At 43.8% G+C, this 17,566-nt stretch overlaps 1 protein-coding gene across 1 annotated transcript; it reads right to left on the reverse strand.

Moving 5' to 3' along the window:
• Positions 1-1,254: 1,254 nt before the first annotated feature.
• Positions 1,255-12,961, reverse strand: FUT2 (fucosyltransferase 2 (H blood group)). The gene is made up of 2 exons (XM_087945342.1): positions 12,797-12,961; positions 1,255-2,996 (listed from the first exon to the last, which is right to left on the reverse strand). The coding sequence occupies exons 1-2, from the start codon at positions 12,820-12,822 to the stop codon at positions 1,895-1,897; spliced, it is 1,128 nt and encodes a 375-aa protein (XP_087801468.1). The 5' UTR covers positions 12,823-12,961; the 3' UTR covers positions 1,255-1,894.
• Positions 12,962-17,566: the final 4,605 nt, after the last annotated feature.

Here is a 17,566-nt window from a genome sequence, read left to right on the forward strand (position 1 = left end):
GAATTCTGAAACCTTTTATTTCAATGAATAACCATCAAAGTCAGGAGATAAGATAATAGAAAATTAAATCTTCACTTTTCAACAAGGAATAGTAATTTATATACTGTACAGCAGTACAAATCATAATGGATGATCTGGGCAGAGATTTTTATGAAACAGTGTAGGCATTTGCTTGAAATAATCATAAAGAATTTAAATAGGAAGTTTTCATATACATTGAATTCAGAGTGACCCATTACTATCGTTAGAAAATCTGTTTTATTATATAAAAATGATAGTGGAGGATTATTATATAGCCATATAGATTGGTAGCAGAGAATGATTACATAGATTACATATGGTTACATGGTTACATACAGATCAAATAAAATGTATGTGTAAAGTTATCATGGGCTTTGCTGCTTAATGGGTTTAAATGTCATAGGAAACTCTCCTCAGAACAAACAGAACCATAGGTTATAACCATAGATGCAAACTAAACACTGCCATCTACTGGCCGAATGATTCTGTAGTTGTTGCAATACAAAATACATTCTAGCACAGGGGTTGCCAACCTTTTGGACCTCAGGGACCACCGAACTCATAATTTTAAATCCTGTGGACCCTGGGAAAATCCCCCAAAAACTCTGCAGGAAAATTTCTCACCCCGTTTTCCTACCAATCGATCATTCTTTATTTGGGATCGCAGGATACGGTCTCCAGCTCCATTCTGGGGGGTGGAGAGACTTTTGGCTTCATGCAAGGAAAGCAGCAGAAATCTTTCTTTCTCTCTCCCAAACTCCACCAGAAATGAGTCTTTGTGAGACTTGTCACTCTGGCGCAGCCTCTTGGAGCAGGATGTCTTGCAGGATCCCAAAGACTCATTTCTGGCGGAGTTTGGGGGAGAGAAAGAAAGACTTTTGCTGCTTTCCTTGCGTGCAGCCAAAAGCAGAAGAAAGAAGCAGCCTGGTGCCACCCTTTCCCCCCTCCTCTCACTACCTCGTGTTGTTTGCAATGCAAGCGTTGTATGCCCATGGGCTATGTGGGCGGCACAGCCTTGTGTTCCCACACAGCATGGATTAATTGCTTTGGTGGATGCTTTGGGGATGACATTTCTCTGTGGACCACCAAAATTTTCTCACAGACCACCAGTGGTCCCCAGCCCATTGGTTGGTGACCACTGTTCTAGCATGTATTCCAACAGCTATCATAAATTGTGATGGTTGTAAATTGAGTTATCCATATGACCCAGTGATTTTATGATCTTTTTTTGTGATGGTTGTACAGCTACCATCGCAGTCATAAAGTGAATGTCACAATTGCAAAGCAAACACCACAGTCATAAAGTAAATGACACTTTTGTAAAGTGACCTCCATTGTTTACTATGGGTCAGTTTTGCCAAAAACTGGAAGTAAATGCTGATTTTTTTGCAAAAATGTTGTAAAACATAGTCATGTGATCAAGGGATGCTGCAAACCGCTTTAAATGCAGAATGGTTGCTGTGCCCCTGACATGCGGTTCACATGATTGTGGGAACGGAGAAGGGGTGTGTGGCACCCGTCATAACTTTGTAACTGAGTTGTAAATAGCCCTGGAGAGATCTGTCTTCACTTCAACTGGTTGCTAAGTGTCTGGTCATAATCTGAGGGCTACCTGTACATCTTTTTAGTAGTATCTCATTAAACATGAGTTCAATCCAGTTTCTCCAGTTTAATTATCTGATCAATTTGTATGCCTTGGTATCTCACAGAACAACTCTGGGTGGCTCACAACAATACCCCTCAAAAAGCTATAAGGTAGGAGCCACCATGGAAAAGCAGCTTCCTAGATACCTTGAAGTGGCGATATGCCAGGAAAGGATCTGGCGCATGCCCGGTCTACCCGACCTTATGGGCGGACAGATACTTATGGGTTTTAGGATTGTACAGATGATTTGGGCATCAACGGGGAAAGATCAGCTGGGATTGCAATCCACTCAGGTAAGAAGGCTGCGGAGGGCTTGAAGACCTTGAGAAATGGAGAGTCTGGGAGGGTATAATTGGCTAAATAAACAACCTTCCCACCTGCTAGGTAAGCAGCCCAGATACCAAAAGTCCCAATGGTCATGATTGTGTGGTTGCAATGAGCAAGGAGAGCGAAATCCCTTCCTGGAGAGCCTTCCTTCTCATCCCCAGCAAAGTAAACGTCCCCCCTGGAGGCATCCATGTTCTTCTTGCACCACTCCATCCCATTGCTGGTGACCACAAAGATGGGATTGAGGTATTTATTTCTGAAGTAGTCCATGGCTTTCTCCAAGTAACCTTTGTCAGCCACCACACCTTTCCAGGTTTTGGGCATTACCCTCACATAATCCCCTCTCCGGACATGCACTCCAACGTATGTCACATTCTGGCGTTTCCCCCGCAAGATTTGCAGGTAGTGATTGGCCTCTTCCTTGATGTGGTCATGGAAAGTGAACTCCTTTAGTATTTCCTGGCGGATGTGGTGATAAAAGGTGTAAGAACAAGGGTAGCCCATCAATTGGACATATTTCCCCTGGATGTGACGATAGTCCTCTGACATCCAATCATGCAAATAAACTCTCTTCCACTGGATCATGCTAAACACCTTAGCAGAGAGCACAGGCAAAGTGATCTTGAAGATTGGTGATAGAGCTGAATGCATTTCTGGATGGATGTAGGCTTGATATCTATTGAGCTTGGCTAAGGCATAAAGGGTGGCATATTGTCCCATCTGGTTTCCAAAACGCCCAATAGAGTTCACAGTCCATATTCCAGCCTCAGTAGCCTCAGAGGACAAGCTAGAATTAGGGGCAATGCGCTGGGATACAAGTTGTTTTGTCAAGGAAGAATTGAATGTGGATTTGATGGATGTGATGGATGGATAAGTGGTCTTCTCAGGTAGACAAAAAATTATGAACAAACAAAGGATCCCCAAAATGTAGAAGAAATATAAGAGGGAGGATTGGCTGGAGATATCTCTTTTTTGATGTTTTATTGTTACAAAAGAGAGAATCCTAAAGAAAAAAGTAAATTGAATTCAATACTCAGATGTGATAGCACACTGACACTCTTGATAGTTCAAATCCACATTTATTTATTTATTCAAAAGTAAGACCTGCTAATGTTGATGGAATTTACTCCTACCTAATAAAAATCCATTTGTTCAAACATATTTGCTTAAAAGAGAAATTGACTTGCATGACTAAACTATATTATGCTTAAAACATTTAACCTTGTTAGATTTTCATCCTGGTTTATTGAATAAAGCTTATTGCATATTGTTAGGACCTACATCAGAGATGGGCAACATTTCCAGTTTCAAGAGCTGCTGACTGGTTCATCTGAACAGCAACCTTGCTGTTGATGGTGTCCACAAGAAGCAATGGGGCATTTCATGTATTCATAACTATGTTTATACTTATACCTGTTATCTTATAATTGCTTGACAAAATAAAATAAATAAAATAAAAAGTCAATCTCATCTTCAAGGTATATAAAAGTTTTTAAAAGTAATTCATCAGTATAATGAGGACCCAGATTGTTTGGGGCAATATGTTGTCTCTGTAAACTGTTTAGAGAGGAGCTGAAAAGCACTGTGAAGCGGTATATAAGTCTAAGTGCTAATCTGTGGGAATAAACTTTGACTTGGGTATTGGGTAATGATTAGTCTAAGACCTTATACATACATGTCTGCCGAAAGGTCACTGAGATAAAGCAAGGAAATTAAAAGCAAACACTAGAAACAATTAAGCAGCTCAGACAACTGTAAACAAGTCTGTGTACTATATCTAATTATTGTAATCCACATTGTGATTATGCTTACTATGTACTAAAATCTCAATAAAAGAGAGCACTGGAATTTACTCTGGGCTCCCATCCAGTACACACGCTTGTGTCTCATTCTTTCCATGGGAGACCACCACAAGTGGTGACCCCGCGTGATCCACTGCAGGTGGTGCGTGTCCGGACCTCCGTGTTTCCTCGCCTGGAATAGGTAAAGTACGTACTTAACTATTGCTGGACAATAGGATTTTTCAGGGAACATGGGGGGAAAACTTTCTCAGCCACAGGAACGTCATGTTAGTGAGCTGCTGAAGTTAGTCAGGACAAACTTCTTAATCTTTAAACCCTCTGGGGTGGAGCAAATAGTTCTTTCAAAGGTAATGTGAAACAGCTGCTGCAAGAGATCTGGCGGCAATGTCCCTGGTATTCAGAGAAGGGATCTTTAAAGTTAGACACGTGGAGGAAAATTGGAACTATCCTTCATGAAGAGCCACGGGCAACAGCTGAAATTTTGATATATTGGAAGGTTGTTATGACTGCTTTAGAGACCCAGCAACAACCTCTTTTAAAAACTTTAGTAGAACCTCCTCCTTATAAAGGAGTTGTGTTGCACCACCAACCCCAAAACTGGAGTATGTTTCCTCACCCCCAACAGCGCCTACTTCAGTGGATGATAAAATCCAACCAAAAATGGGAAAAGTTCAAGCAACGATGCATCAGGCTTTCAATGAGGGAAATTAGAGCCTGATGAGATTCCCCAGATGAATTTGTTTCCAGTCAATAGGCAAGTGGATGCTCAAGGCAATCTGCAGACTGAATGGGTTCCGATTCCTTTAGCAGTTCTTAGGGAAATTAAAAAAGCAGTTAAAGATTATGGTATTCAAAGTCCTTTTACAAAGGGCTCCTGACAAGTTTGGCTACCTCACGCATGATTCCTAGTGACTGGAAAGATTTAATGAGAATGATATTGAGCTCTACTCAGTATGTGGTTTTGATTCAGAATATCAAAGGAAGCTGTCACTAGGGGAAGGAATTCGGGGGCTGTATACGCCAGACCAAATCTATGGGGCAGGCTTGTTTGAATCCACTGCTGATCAAGCTGCTAATTTGCCTGATCACGTATTTCCCGTGGTTATGACAGCTGTCCTTGGGGCGTCCCGCATCCAGGATGTGGGAACCCGGCACGGTCTTTTCTCAAATTAAGCAAACAGCATCTGAGTCTTATAACGATTTTGTGGAAAGGCTACAATTGGCTATTACCAGGCAAATCTCTAATGAGGAAGCTGCAAAAGAACTTTTGCTGAAATTGGCAGTTGAAAATGCAAACGCTGACTGCAAGCGTATCTTACAGCCTTTGGTGGCTAGAGGTGAGGTTACTCTAGCTGATCTGTTAAAGGCATGTGCAGTGGTGGGTTCTCAGGCTTACAACATGGAGACTTTGGCTATGGAATTACAAAAAGGGATGAAACCTACAGGGAATTGTTTTAATTGTGGGAAGTCTGGCCATTTTAAAGCCCAGTGCAGATCCCCTGGGGGGGGGGGGGATGGCATTTAACAAAAACAAAAATAGGGACATCCACCCGAAATCGGTCTGTCCAAAATGCAAAAAAGGGTTTCATTGGGCAAATCAATGTCGCTCTGATCAGAACCAAAATCCGGGAAACTAAATTTGGGGCGTGCAGCTAGCCCCGCTCCCAAGGCTGTCACAAAGGCATCGCCTGCAATTACTGGGAGTGCAGGTTTGAGTTTAAAAATGCTGAACTCAATTGATGTGACCTTTCCTAATCAAGTGTACATTGAGGACACTCATTTGCATGGGCCACTGCCAGAAAAAACAGTGGGATTGGTACTTCCCAGGTCTTCTGCATCAGAAAAAAGGGTTTTTGTTATTCCAGGAGTTATTGATCAAGATTATAGAGGGGTTATTAAGGTACAATTGTACACTGATACTCCTGCATCATTAATGGCCGGTGACTCTATTGCCCAGTTATTATTGCTTCCATACATTCCTATAAATCCTTTAATTGGGATCCCACGAACTGGCGGTTTTGGGTCCACTGAAATGGCCAGTTCTCCAGTTGCTGCAGAATTGCTAGCGCTGACAAAAAATTTGACTACAGACCAACCTAAAATGACAATGTAAATATTATAAATATTTATTAAATATTTATTTTTTTTATTAAAAAGAGCAACTTTTACCCAAAAGCAGGCAAAGCAGGGAGGCAGATTGAGTTGCTCACAGAATCACAGATTAATTTAGAGATCTATCTATCTGCAATCGGCTATCTTAGTCTGTCACATAAAATTTGCTAGCAAGTAAACTCACAAAATTAACTCACACCACACCATGTATGTAAATGTGCTCTTTAAAAAAAAAGAGCAACTTTTACCCAAAAACAGGCAAAGCAGGCAGGCAGATTGAGTTGTTCACAGAATCACAGATTAACTTAGGGATCTATCTATCTGCAGTTGGCTACCTGAGTCTGCACTGAAAAGCTTCAGTTCTAAAGAAGGTTGGTCTCTGCTTTTAGATTAGCTAGAAAGCAAGAAATCCAAGGATTTCCTCCTTCCTAGCTAATCTAAATCTCCTGGTAGAGCAGAACAGCTAATGGTCCAGAAAAAAAATGGAAAAGGTGGTTCTCCGAACTGGGGACAATCGTGTGTGCAGCATTTGCAAGAAATCATCATCTGTGCCGCCTGTACAGCTGACAAGTGCTTGCGCTCACAACGTTGAGAATCCTCTTGTTTCCTGCTTTTTCTGTTAGATCTAAAGTGGATCGGGTCGAGTGAGACGCGAGACCATTCTGTGAGTTCAGCTCTTTATTTAGAATAGAATAAGTCTGAGGAATACAAGCCGCGGCAGCCCTTCATATAGGGCTGGCTCGCGGCTCGGCGGCCAATGGCAGCGCTTTGAATCTCCCACGATCGGCACAGCCAATCGCAGTAGATTCTTAGCGCTCCAATCACGGCCGAGGGTTTGACCAATCAGGTCACTCTCCGTCGGGACCAATCAGTTTCGGGGGTTTGGAGTATGCTAATACAGTACACCCCTCCCCTCTTGGTTTCGTCTGTCGGTGCGTCGTGACGTAGTCGCGCAGGTAGGCGGGGCTTCGTCCCTGCCTAGTTGACCTGCGCAGTTCAGTTCTCCTGTGGTTGTCGACCGGTTCGGAGGTCTTCTCTGTCGCTCCGGTTCCCAGGGATGGAACCGCCTGGAAGGTTGGGCTGGGCCTTTCTTGGTAGCTCCCTCCCGGTCTACTCGGGCTGGTTGAGCTGCCGTCTCTGCTGGCTCTTTCCGGGCTGGTTGTACTGGCCTGGCTGCTCCTTCCTGGTGACGATTCTGGTGTTGCCTGATCTGTTGGCCCCATGTTTGCTGGTGAGTAGGACCGGATTATTGGCGGGTTATTTATTCTGGGTGGGGGGTGTTCGGCTTGCGCTAGGGGGGTCCCTCTTTCTTTAACGCTTGCCGTTCCCCCCCCTTTTTTTAGTTTCTTTCTCGGGTGTCTGGTTGTTGGTTATTCTCGACCTTAGCTGGTTAATGTGCCGTTTCCAGTTTTTCCCGTCGCTTGTCTCTAGCCGGTACGATAAGGGGCCAGTTATTTGGGTGATCGTTGCTGGTACCCAGAGTGGTTCCCCTGACAGGTTTTTCGCGTATACTGCATTCCCTATGTTAAATTCTCTGTGTTTGCTGGAAGAGCCCGGGGGTTTGTCAGGGGTGTATGTGGGGTGCATCCTATCCAATGTTGATTGTAGTTTTCTGCCCATCATTAGTTCTGCTGGGCTTCTATTTGTGGTTGCGCTCGGTGTGATATGTTGGATGAGGAGCATTTTATTGATTTTATCCTGTATGTTGGCTGTTTCTATTTTCTGTATGGCTTTTTTGGTGTATTGTACCATGCGTTCCGCCCTCCCATTCGCCGCCGGGTTTGCCGGTGCGGTTAATGCATGGCGTATGCCCTGGCCTGCCAGAAATTGTTCAAACGCTAGTGCGGTGAACTGGGGCCCGTTGTCCGACACTATTATGTCTGGCAGGCCGTGTGTGGCAAAGAGTTTGCCCAGTTTCCTTATTACCGCCTCCGTTGTGGTTGACTTCATGGTGCTTACCTCCAGCCAGTTGGAATAAGCATCTACTGTGATGAGGTACATGTGTCCCTTGGTTGGCCCCGCGAAGTCTATGTGGATCCGAGACCACGGTCCCCTTGGTGTTTCCCATTCATGTATTGGGGCGGCGGGAGGACTGGGCCTGGACTCTTGGCATTTTTTGCATTTGGCTACCCAGGTTTCGATCTGTTTGTCCATGCCTGGCCACCATGCATAGCTTCTGGCCAGGCTTTTCATCTTAACCATCCCTGGGTGCCCCTCATGCAGCATCTCCAATACCCTTTTTTGCAAGGTTTCCAGGATTACCACTCTGTCTCCCCAAAGTATGCAGCCCTTTTCGGTAGAGAGTTCAGTTTGTCTATTTCGGAAGGGTCTGAATAGTTCGCCCCTGTCCCCTTCCGGCCACCCTTTTCCAACCCAGCTTAGGACTCGCGCCAGCCGCTTGTCTTTATTTGTTTCTCTGGCAATGTCTGGCGCGGTCACTAGTGGGTTGGGTATTTTCTCTATTTGAAATACCTCTGTTGTGGGTGCCGGGTCGTCTTCTAGGTCGGGCAGAGGTGAGCGGCTCAGGGCATCTGCGTGGGTGATGTCCTTCCCGGGTCGGTGAGTCAGATGGTAGTTGTATGCTGACAGGAACTCAGACCACCTTGTCATTGTAGGTGATAGAATGTTCGGTGTGGCTTTATTTCCTGCCAGGATCCCTAGCAGCGGCTTGTGGTCCATGATGATTGTAAAGGTCCTACCGTAAAGGTATTCGTGGAATTTCTTGATGCCAGCGACGACTGCTAGGGCCTCCTTGTCAAGCTGGCTGTAGTTCCGCTACGGCTTTGAAAGTGTCCTTGATGAGAAGGCAATGGGTGCTTCTCTCCCGTCTGGTAGCTGGTGGCTGAGGATGGCGCCCGATCCCAAAAGGCGATGCGTCGCACGTTACCGTTAATGGCAGGGTCTCGCTGTACTGGATTAGTACCCGCGTCAGATGTTAGCAAGGTTCTTTGTGTTGTTGAAAGCGCTCTCCTCCCGTGCTCCCCAGGTCCAGGTGGCTGTTTTATCTAACAGCCTATGCAATGGTTCCGCCACGGTCGCCTTTTGAGGTAGGAAGACATTATAAAAGTTTAACAGTCCCAAGAAAGCCTGCAGTTCCGTTTTGTTTTTGGGTCGCGGCGCTTCCCTTATGGCTCTCAGTTTCTTCTCTGTGGGGTGGATCCCATGTTTGTCTAGGAGGTACCCTAGGAATTCGACCCTCTCAGCCCGTAGTTGGCACTTCCCTTTCTTGACTTTGAGCCCCGAGTCTCTGAATTTCTTCAGTACCTCCTGCAACCGGGCTTCTAGTTGCTTCTCGTTTCTCACGGCCACTAAGACATCGTCAAAACAGGGCACCACCCCTTGTATGCCCTGCAGGAGTCTTTCCATGAGGCTTTGGAAGACCCCGGGTGCCACGCTGACTCCAAACTGGAGTCAGTTGCAACGGAAAGCCCCTCGGTGTGTTACGATGGTCTGGGCTTCAGCGGTTGCGGCGTCGACCGGCAGTTGCTGGTAGGCTTGCGCCAGGTCGAGCTTGGCAAAGATACCCCCCCAGCGAGTGCAGAAGGTGCTGCACTACTGGGACGGGGTATGCACTTTGCTGGAGCGCGTGGTTGAGGGTGGCCTTATAGTCCCCACAAATTCTTATAGACCCGTCTGGCTTGATAGGGGTGACTATGGGGGTCTCCCACCTGGCATGATCGATTGGCTCCAGTACCCCTTGCGCGATGAGCTTATCTAGCTGCTCATCTATCTTGGGCTTGAGTGCAAAGGGCACTCGTCTGGGCTTAAGGCGAATTGGTGCGATGTTTGGGTCTATATTGAAGGAGATAGGGGACCCCCGGTACTTGCCTAGGCTGTCGTCGAAAACTTCCTGGAAGTCCTCCACGAGCGTCGCTTCCCAGTCCGACTCTGTGGTGCGGTGGATTCCGGTTACTTCAATGCCTAGGGGTGCGAACCACTGTAGCCCCAGCAGGCTCGGCGATCCCGGTCGGCGATGGTCAGGGTAGCACGCCGGTGTGGTTCTTGAATGTGACTTTGAAATGGCCTCTGCCAACTACAGGGATGCGATTCCCTTGGTAGTCTTTGAGGGTTAGTGTTTGGTCTTCCAATTCTTTGCGGCGGATGGAGGGAACCAGGCACCTGATGGTATGCCATGAGACCATGGAGAGGGAGGACCCGGAGTCCACCTCCATGTCGCATGGTTGGTCTTCTATCCCCACCATCATGTATACCTTTCTGGCGTCTCTTGTGGAGGAATGGCCGCCGCCGCCGGTCTGGTGTGTTTCCTCCCTTTGCCTCGCCTCGTTGAGCCGCCTGTTCCAACCCTCTTGGCTCCAGTGGCTCTCCATCTGGCGGTCTCGGTAACTGGTGGGGGTGTTCTCTTGCCGGCGAGGGCTGCCTTCTCGTTGCCGCGGGCTGTAGTGTTTTTTATTTCGGCACACTTTGGCGATGTGCCCCCGTTTCTCGCACTGTCGGCAAATGGCATCGAGGAACCAGCAGTCCGAACAGGGGTGATCGCCTCCGCAGCCGGTGCACTGGAACCTCGACTTACGACCTTGGGTTTCCTGTCGCCCACGTGCTGCTTGCAGGCGGTGGATTTCCTCCTCCTCGTCCTCAGTTCCCGAGAAGGAGTCGATGTCGCCGTGGTGCGTGGTTGCGTCCCGGTGGTCGCCCTCGGGTCGCTTTTCGGGGTTCGGTGTCGTCTCGCCTGTTGCTGCTCGTGGTGTGATGCTCGATTGCCGCATCCGAGCCGCTGATTTCTTGGCCACTTCAGCCATGGCTATGTCTGTGAGTGCATCGGTGAGGGAGGTGTCGCCCTTCGCCATGATGCGGCTCTGGAGGATGTGGTCTCGGAGTCCCAGGACGACGCGGTCTCTCAGGGCCTCGTCCAGGTCGGTGAACTCGCACAGGCCGCCCAGATCTCGTAGTGCCGCTATGAAGTCGCCAAGCCCTCGCCCTCGCGCTGGTCCCGCCTGTAGAATTTGTGCCGCCGGATGAGGATGGGCATGACGGGGGCGTAGTGGTTTCGTAGCAAGGGCCCGAGGTTGCCCCACTCCATGGTCTTTACGTCCTCCGGTTTGGCCAGAGCTTTGGCCATCTTGAATACGGCCGGTCCGCAATGTGCGAGGAACACGGCCCGTTTCTTGTGGCCGTTGGCATCCTTGAGGTTGCTACACTCGAGGAACATCTGGAACCTATCGGTATAGGATTCCCAGTCCTCGGTAGCGGGATTGAAGGGTGCGGGTGGTGAGTTGATGCCGGCCATTCTGCTTGCTGCTGTGTGCCGCCTCGCCACATGCTGGGTGGTCCCTTTGTCTCACGATCCCACCTTCGTCGCCAGTGTTAGATCTGAAGTGGATCGGGTCGAGTGAGACGCAAGACCATTCTGTGAGTTCAGCTCTTTATTTAGAATAGAATAAGTCTGAGGAATACAAGCCGCGGCAGCCCTTCATATAGGGCTGGCTCGCGGCTCGGCGGCCAATGGCAGCGCTTTGAATCTCCCGCGATCGGCACAGCCAATCGCGGTAGATTCTTAGCGCTCCAATCACGGCCGAGGGTTTGACCAATCAGGTCACTCTCCGTCGGGACCAATCAGTTTCGGGCGTTTGGAGTATGCTAATACAATACATTTTCAACCTCAGCTGTATAGCACAAAGCAACTGAAGAGGAAAGCAGGGAATAAAGAACAGCCTAGAGGCCGGGCAGGCGGATGGGCCAAACACCAAACCTGTTTGGTGTCAGCTGCTCTTCGCAGCTACAGGTTCTATAGATCCGGTCTGAACTGATAGCATCCCACCCCTGATTATGTGACTTGTCCCAGATGCTAAATTGTGTCATCCTGAGTTCCATGAAAGAAAATGAATATTTAGTTTGTGCAATCAACAAAAGGAGTCTGATAACTAACACAATGATTACAAAGCATAAGCTTTTAATGCAGTTTGTTAGTGTCCTTCTGATTTTGTGATTCAAAGTCTCTTACCTTAATGTTCTACTTGAAATCACCTGGTTGGGTGCTAAGATTGCTGGACTCTACCATTATTCAAATAGGAATGGGGTGGGTGGTTTGGAGTTACTTTTATTTTGGAAGAGAGTAAAAAAATATTTCACCCCATGAGAAGTCTGGCTCATTTGTTGGAGAGTGCTATGGGCAATGTTCCTCATTCGGCTTTTTGTCCCAACTCTCCTGGCTTTCTCTATTACCATTACCTTGTCTTTATCTTTCACCAAAATAACTTCAAGCAAAAGCTTGGCTTTCTTCTCTTCCTTAATACCACAGATGTTCCTTGTCTCTGGCCAGGTGACTCTATGGCAGCTTGTCTGCCCAATTGCTAAACTGGTGGAATTGCATCTTATTTATTTATTTATTTATTTATTTGATTTGCCAATTGTTTACAAGATAATAAGTATAAATGTATACATAGTTGTGAATACATGAAATGGTTACATATAAGAAAAATAAAAGAATAAGAGAAACAATATTCTGAAAAGAAGGACCAAGGTATTTAAAATATCCAGCTATTTCCCCAGTTTTGATGACCTTCTCCTCTCCTTCAGAACCAAACTTCTCTTTCCACTGGATGCATCTTGCCATCTTCATCTTGCCACAAGATGAAGATGGCAAGATGCATCCAGTGGAAAGAGAAGTTTGGTTCTGAAGGAGAGGAGAAGGTCATCAAAACTGGGGAAATAGCTGGATATTTTAAATACCTGGTCCTTCTTTTCAGAATCTAACCATGAATCCTTAGCTTTCCATGGGTCCTTAACCAGCAAATCTGAACTATCCCATTCTTTTTTCTTTCCCTTTTTGAAATCTCAAAATATCTGCTATATTTAATGTCCATCATCTTTCCACCATAGGCTGACATACACATGCACACACACACACACGCCCCATATCAATAATTCTTACCTTTTTGCCCAGCATTTTCCTACCATTGTCTCTTCTATTCACGACCATCAGTTTCAACTTTTGCAATTTATCATAAACTTTGTGGGTCTGAGTGAATCCTGAAATCCTCTGTTCTTTGTCACTTTTGATGAAAGGTGCTGCAGCTCACAAAACTTTACAGCTTTTAATGAAACTGTTAGTCATAAATATCTTCTAATTTATGTTATCATAAACCAACATTGCTCTCTCTGTATAGTACAATGTCCATTCTTTCAGTGTCTCGTTTAGCTAATCTAATTATGCCTCCACTCTCCCCAGTTTGTTCCCAGTTGTGATTTAAAAAAAAAAAAACACCAACACAAATATTTTTCATTGGCTCATAGTGAAAGATTAACTTGGGAGCATTAAATTCTACTCAATCATTTAAAAGGACTTAGCTATTTGAGCATAACCTATAAATATTCAAAAAAAAATTTCTTCCCATGGATCTTGCTGTAACTTGATTCAGAACAAATAAGAACATCTTCTACTAATTCATAAATCTAGTATTTTCCCCCTTCCACACTGATCAAATAGAAAACCCATGGATCACTTGCAATTTGACAGACATAATCCCCTATAAATAAATGAATAAATATTCCTCTAAGCCAAAAAATAAATATTCCCCTAGCCTCAACAAGGTTCTGGACATCTTCCCCAATATTTTTATTTAACCGGAAATAAAATCAAATACAATTTTGAAGCAGCTTGGAAGGTCAAAAACAAAATATGCATTTACCAGAAATCCTCTGACCCCTTAACTTACTTCTTATAGAAATATTGTGCAAAACCACGAAATTGCTGAACTAAGGAACCGGAAGCAAGCATGTTTCAGTGAATAAGGATGGGTCTGGAAATAACAGATATGTACTTCTCCTTTTTGGTATAGTTTAACATAAGAAACGCCCCGGGCTAGGCTGAGGTTATGAAATGTATAAAAGTGACACCTCAGGAAGAGCCAGGGGTTCAGAATTTGCCATGCTAATGCTCTGAACCTTTGTGCACAAATAAAAACCTGTATTCTCCAACCTTTCGTAGTCTTGTGTCCTGATTTGGAAACAGGATCTGCTGCAACAATTTCAAACATTTTACCTGGTTGGTCATCAGTAAATATTGACTGGTTTGAAATATTCTTAAAAAACCTATACAGACACCAATAAATGTAATACAAATTGTTTTATTAAAACTCTACTGATTAAAATCATGGGCTTCTGTTCCATCTAAACCTGATAGTAAATATTCCCTTAGGTAGGACAACATTTGCAGGCATTGAATGAAGACATTTCTGTGGCCAAGATCAAATTATCAGAACAGAGTAGTAAGGGCCCACAATTTCCAAAGAGCTAAAAATGTTCCTATCTCAAAGGAATTCTTCTAACTCCTTAACATTCTTCTTTCTCCTAGAGCAGGGCTGTCCAACTTTGGCCCCTTGAAGCCTGGCGGACTTCAACTCCCAGAATTCCCCAGCCAGCAAAAGGAATTCTGGGAGTTGAAGTCCGCCAGGCTTCAAGGGGCCAAGGTTGGACAGCCCTGCCCTAGAGATAGGTATTTAATTTACCATCCAAGATTGCTTTCTTCTTATTTCACCATGAATATGAAACTCGTTTGCTGGCAAGTATGAAAACAAATTTCAGCAGATACTGCCTGCCATGGAAAGGCAAGATGTTAGCCCAAGAAGTCATAATTCCTGTTTTTAAGCTAGAGGCAAAAATGTTAATTTCTCAGCAGTCTGCAGAGGAACTGTTAGAAGTACACCTGAAAGGCAGATAAGGACGTCAGAATCATCCTGTGATAGGATGGACTCCCAGGAGTCCAGGAGTAGGATGGACTCCCAGGAGTTCATTCCAGAGGAATAAGAGGCAACTCATCCCAGATGGTTTGTGTTAGAAAGAGGGTGAAGACAGCTCCTTCCTAATAGTTCTCAGAATATATGGTATTAAATATTATTTCTGCTGATTTTGTAGACATATCGATATTGTTTCCTTACAACAATGCTATACAAAAGGGTTATTATGTATTGTTTTGTTTTAACAACCTTTTGCCTTTATTGTCCCCTTTTTATGATGAAATGGAATAGAAAGTGGATCCCCAGGAGGGAAGGGGCTGCATTCCAGAGGATAAGAGGCAGCTTAGCCCAGACATCATGTGTGAGAGAAAGAAGGTGAAGACAACTCCTCCCTAAGAGTTTACAGAGTATTTGTAGATGCAGAGAGTAAAGTATTCAATCTGGCAAAACTTTGTCCATAGATGTGAAACAATAAAGAACTCAGCAAGGAAGAATTACCGCTTGTCATTCTTGGTTTGAGGCTTCTGGGATTTGTTTCTACTTTTGGGATTTTTTCCCCACTTCTCAATCTACCTATAGTTTTAGAGCGTTTTTAGGGTCTTCCAACCAAATACTAAACAACACTTTCTCTTCAAAAGGCTCTCCCTAGACCCAAATGAATCTGAACAATTCTCGTCCAATCTCCAATCTTTCCTTTTTAGGGAAAGCTGTTAAGAAGGTGGACAGCTTACAAATCTAAAGGGTTCTGGATGAAATAGACTACCTGTATCCCTCTATGTAAAGATTCAAACCTGGTCACATTACTGAAACAACATTGATACTGCTTATTGACGATTACTGCATCCATCCTGGTCCTCCTTGATTTCTCAGTGACTTTTTATGGATCATGGTGTCCTTCTGGGCTGACTCAGGAATTGGGAGTAGATGTCATAATACAGTGATGGTTTTCCTCCTTTCTTTGGGGCTGGTTCCAGTCCGTGTTGGCAGAGGGGAATGATCAAGTCTGGAGGCCTCTGGGTGCCTCAAGGCTCCTCTGTCTCTGTGTTCTTATTTAACATCTACATGGAACTGTAGGTGAGGTCATCCATCAACGTGGGCCAGAAATGATCAGTATAACAATGACACCCACCTATACATCATTGTCATGGGCTAAGCACGTGATGCCACCCAGGTTCTTTCCTAATGCAGAAAATAGGATTTCAACAACAGAGTGGTCAACACCTGGAACACCCTACTCGACTCCGTTGTTACAGCCTCAACCCCTCACAGCTTCATTCCCAAACTGTCTACCATGGACCCTACCCCATTCTTAAGAAGTCCTTAAAGAGGGCCTGCATAAGAGCGCCAGCATGCCTACTGTCCGTGTCTTACTGTCCCCATTTATGTGTATTTACTTCCTTTGTTCATGTTTATGTTCATACATATACTTGTTATCTTGTACAGGTTTGATAAACAAACATACAAACAAACAAACAAATAAAATAATGTCTGGGGGCTCTGTGGGTTTGGACAGGAGAGAACAGTCTTTGGATGAATCTTGTGAAGACTGAGTGGCTGCGGGTTTTAACATCCTCACCCCTAGTTTGGAGTTGTTCCATCTTTAACTCTTTTTTTTTAAAAAATATAAATTTTATTTGGGTTTTCACAATAACATAATACAAATAAAACATCTTTTTTTGAGAATAGCATGATCCCAGGTTATCACTTCTCCATACAGACACAAACTCAATTTCATATTCATCTTTGTGTTCTATTCCATATCTTATTACTATTTTAACATTTTCTCAATAATTTTTCCCCTCCCTTGGTTTTCTCAACTTTATTTTTAATTATCTCATATCTAAATTCAATTATATATCTTTTTCTAAGTTTCAATATCTTTCTAATCATTATATTTATACTTTTGTCTGTCCTTTCAATTTCATATTATCTTTTCTCATTAAACAAATTTTCCCCTGTAGTTACTAATTGGAATATGACACCTTTATATCTTTTAATTTTATCCATTCAACTCTTATTTAAACTTCAATTTATGCCTTTAAAATTATAACATTCAATATAGTACATAACTTCCAATCAAATTCTGCTTGGTATATTCTTAAAATACACACTATATTCTTAAAAGATATATATATGTATAACAATAGTAAACAAAACACTCGTTCTATTCCAATTCAATTCTATCATTAATATTAGTTAGAATCTTAACGTCTTTAACATTTCTTTTCAACTGAATATCATATTTCCTTGGGAACACTTATAAACTTTCCATAATTAATTCTTCCCCCCCCCCATATTTCTCTTCACTTATATTTTTATAAATCATTAATTATAATTAAAATGTTCCCATCCTTTCCTAATTTCATTCTCTCATTCTCTATTTCATTTATTTATTAACAAACATTCCACTGCATTACAATAAGTATTTTATCCATCATTTTAGTCATACATTGTTTCATATTTTCTAAAATTATTTCTATTTCTAATATAACAATACCTTATGTACCTTTGCAGAATCCCTTTTTCAATTAAATTTTCACCCATTATCTCTAAATAGGCTTATACTTTCAATCCTTATACATTTTCCCTGTTTCTCTATATCTTGTTTCTGTCTTTTATAACTTCTTTTCCTTTCCTTATTCCCCCACTTTTTCTCCCTCCCCTTTTTGCCCCCTTGTCTCTCTACTTCTAATTCTCTCTTCTGTAATCCTCTCTTCTGTTGCTTCCTAATATTGTAATTATTTTTCAAACTATTATTTTTTTTTGTTGTTTTTTTCAAATCTTAAACTTTCCACTCTCTTTCCCGCCTTTCCTTTCCCCCCGCCCCACATAAAATTGCTTGATCGTTAAAGATGGCTTCTTTTTTGTCCCGACCTTTTGTTCTACAAGAGTTTCTTGTTGTTTCTCATAGTTTCAGATCTCCATTTCTAAAAATTGAAATATGAAGCCAAAAGAACCTCTTCCTT

This window comes from Notechis scutatus, chromosome Z (assembly GCF_049901735.1).
Source record: "Notechis scutatus isolate UNSWTSFEM ecotype Mainland chromosome Z, rNotScu1.2, whole genome shotgun sequence".
Classification (NCBI taxonomy): domain Eukaryota; kingdom Metazoa; phylum Chordata; class Lepidosauria; order Squamata; family Elapidae; genus Notechis; species Notechis scutatus.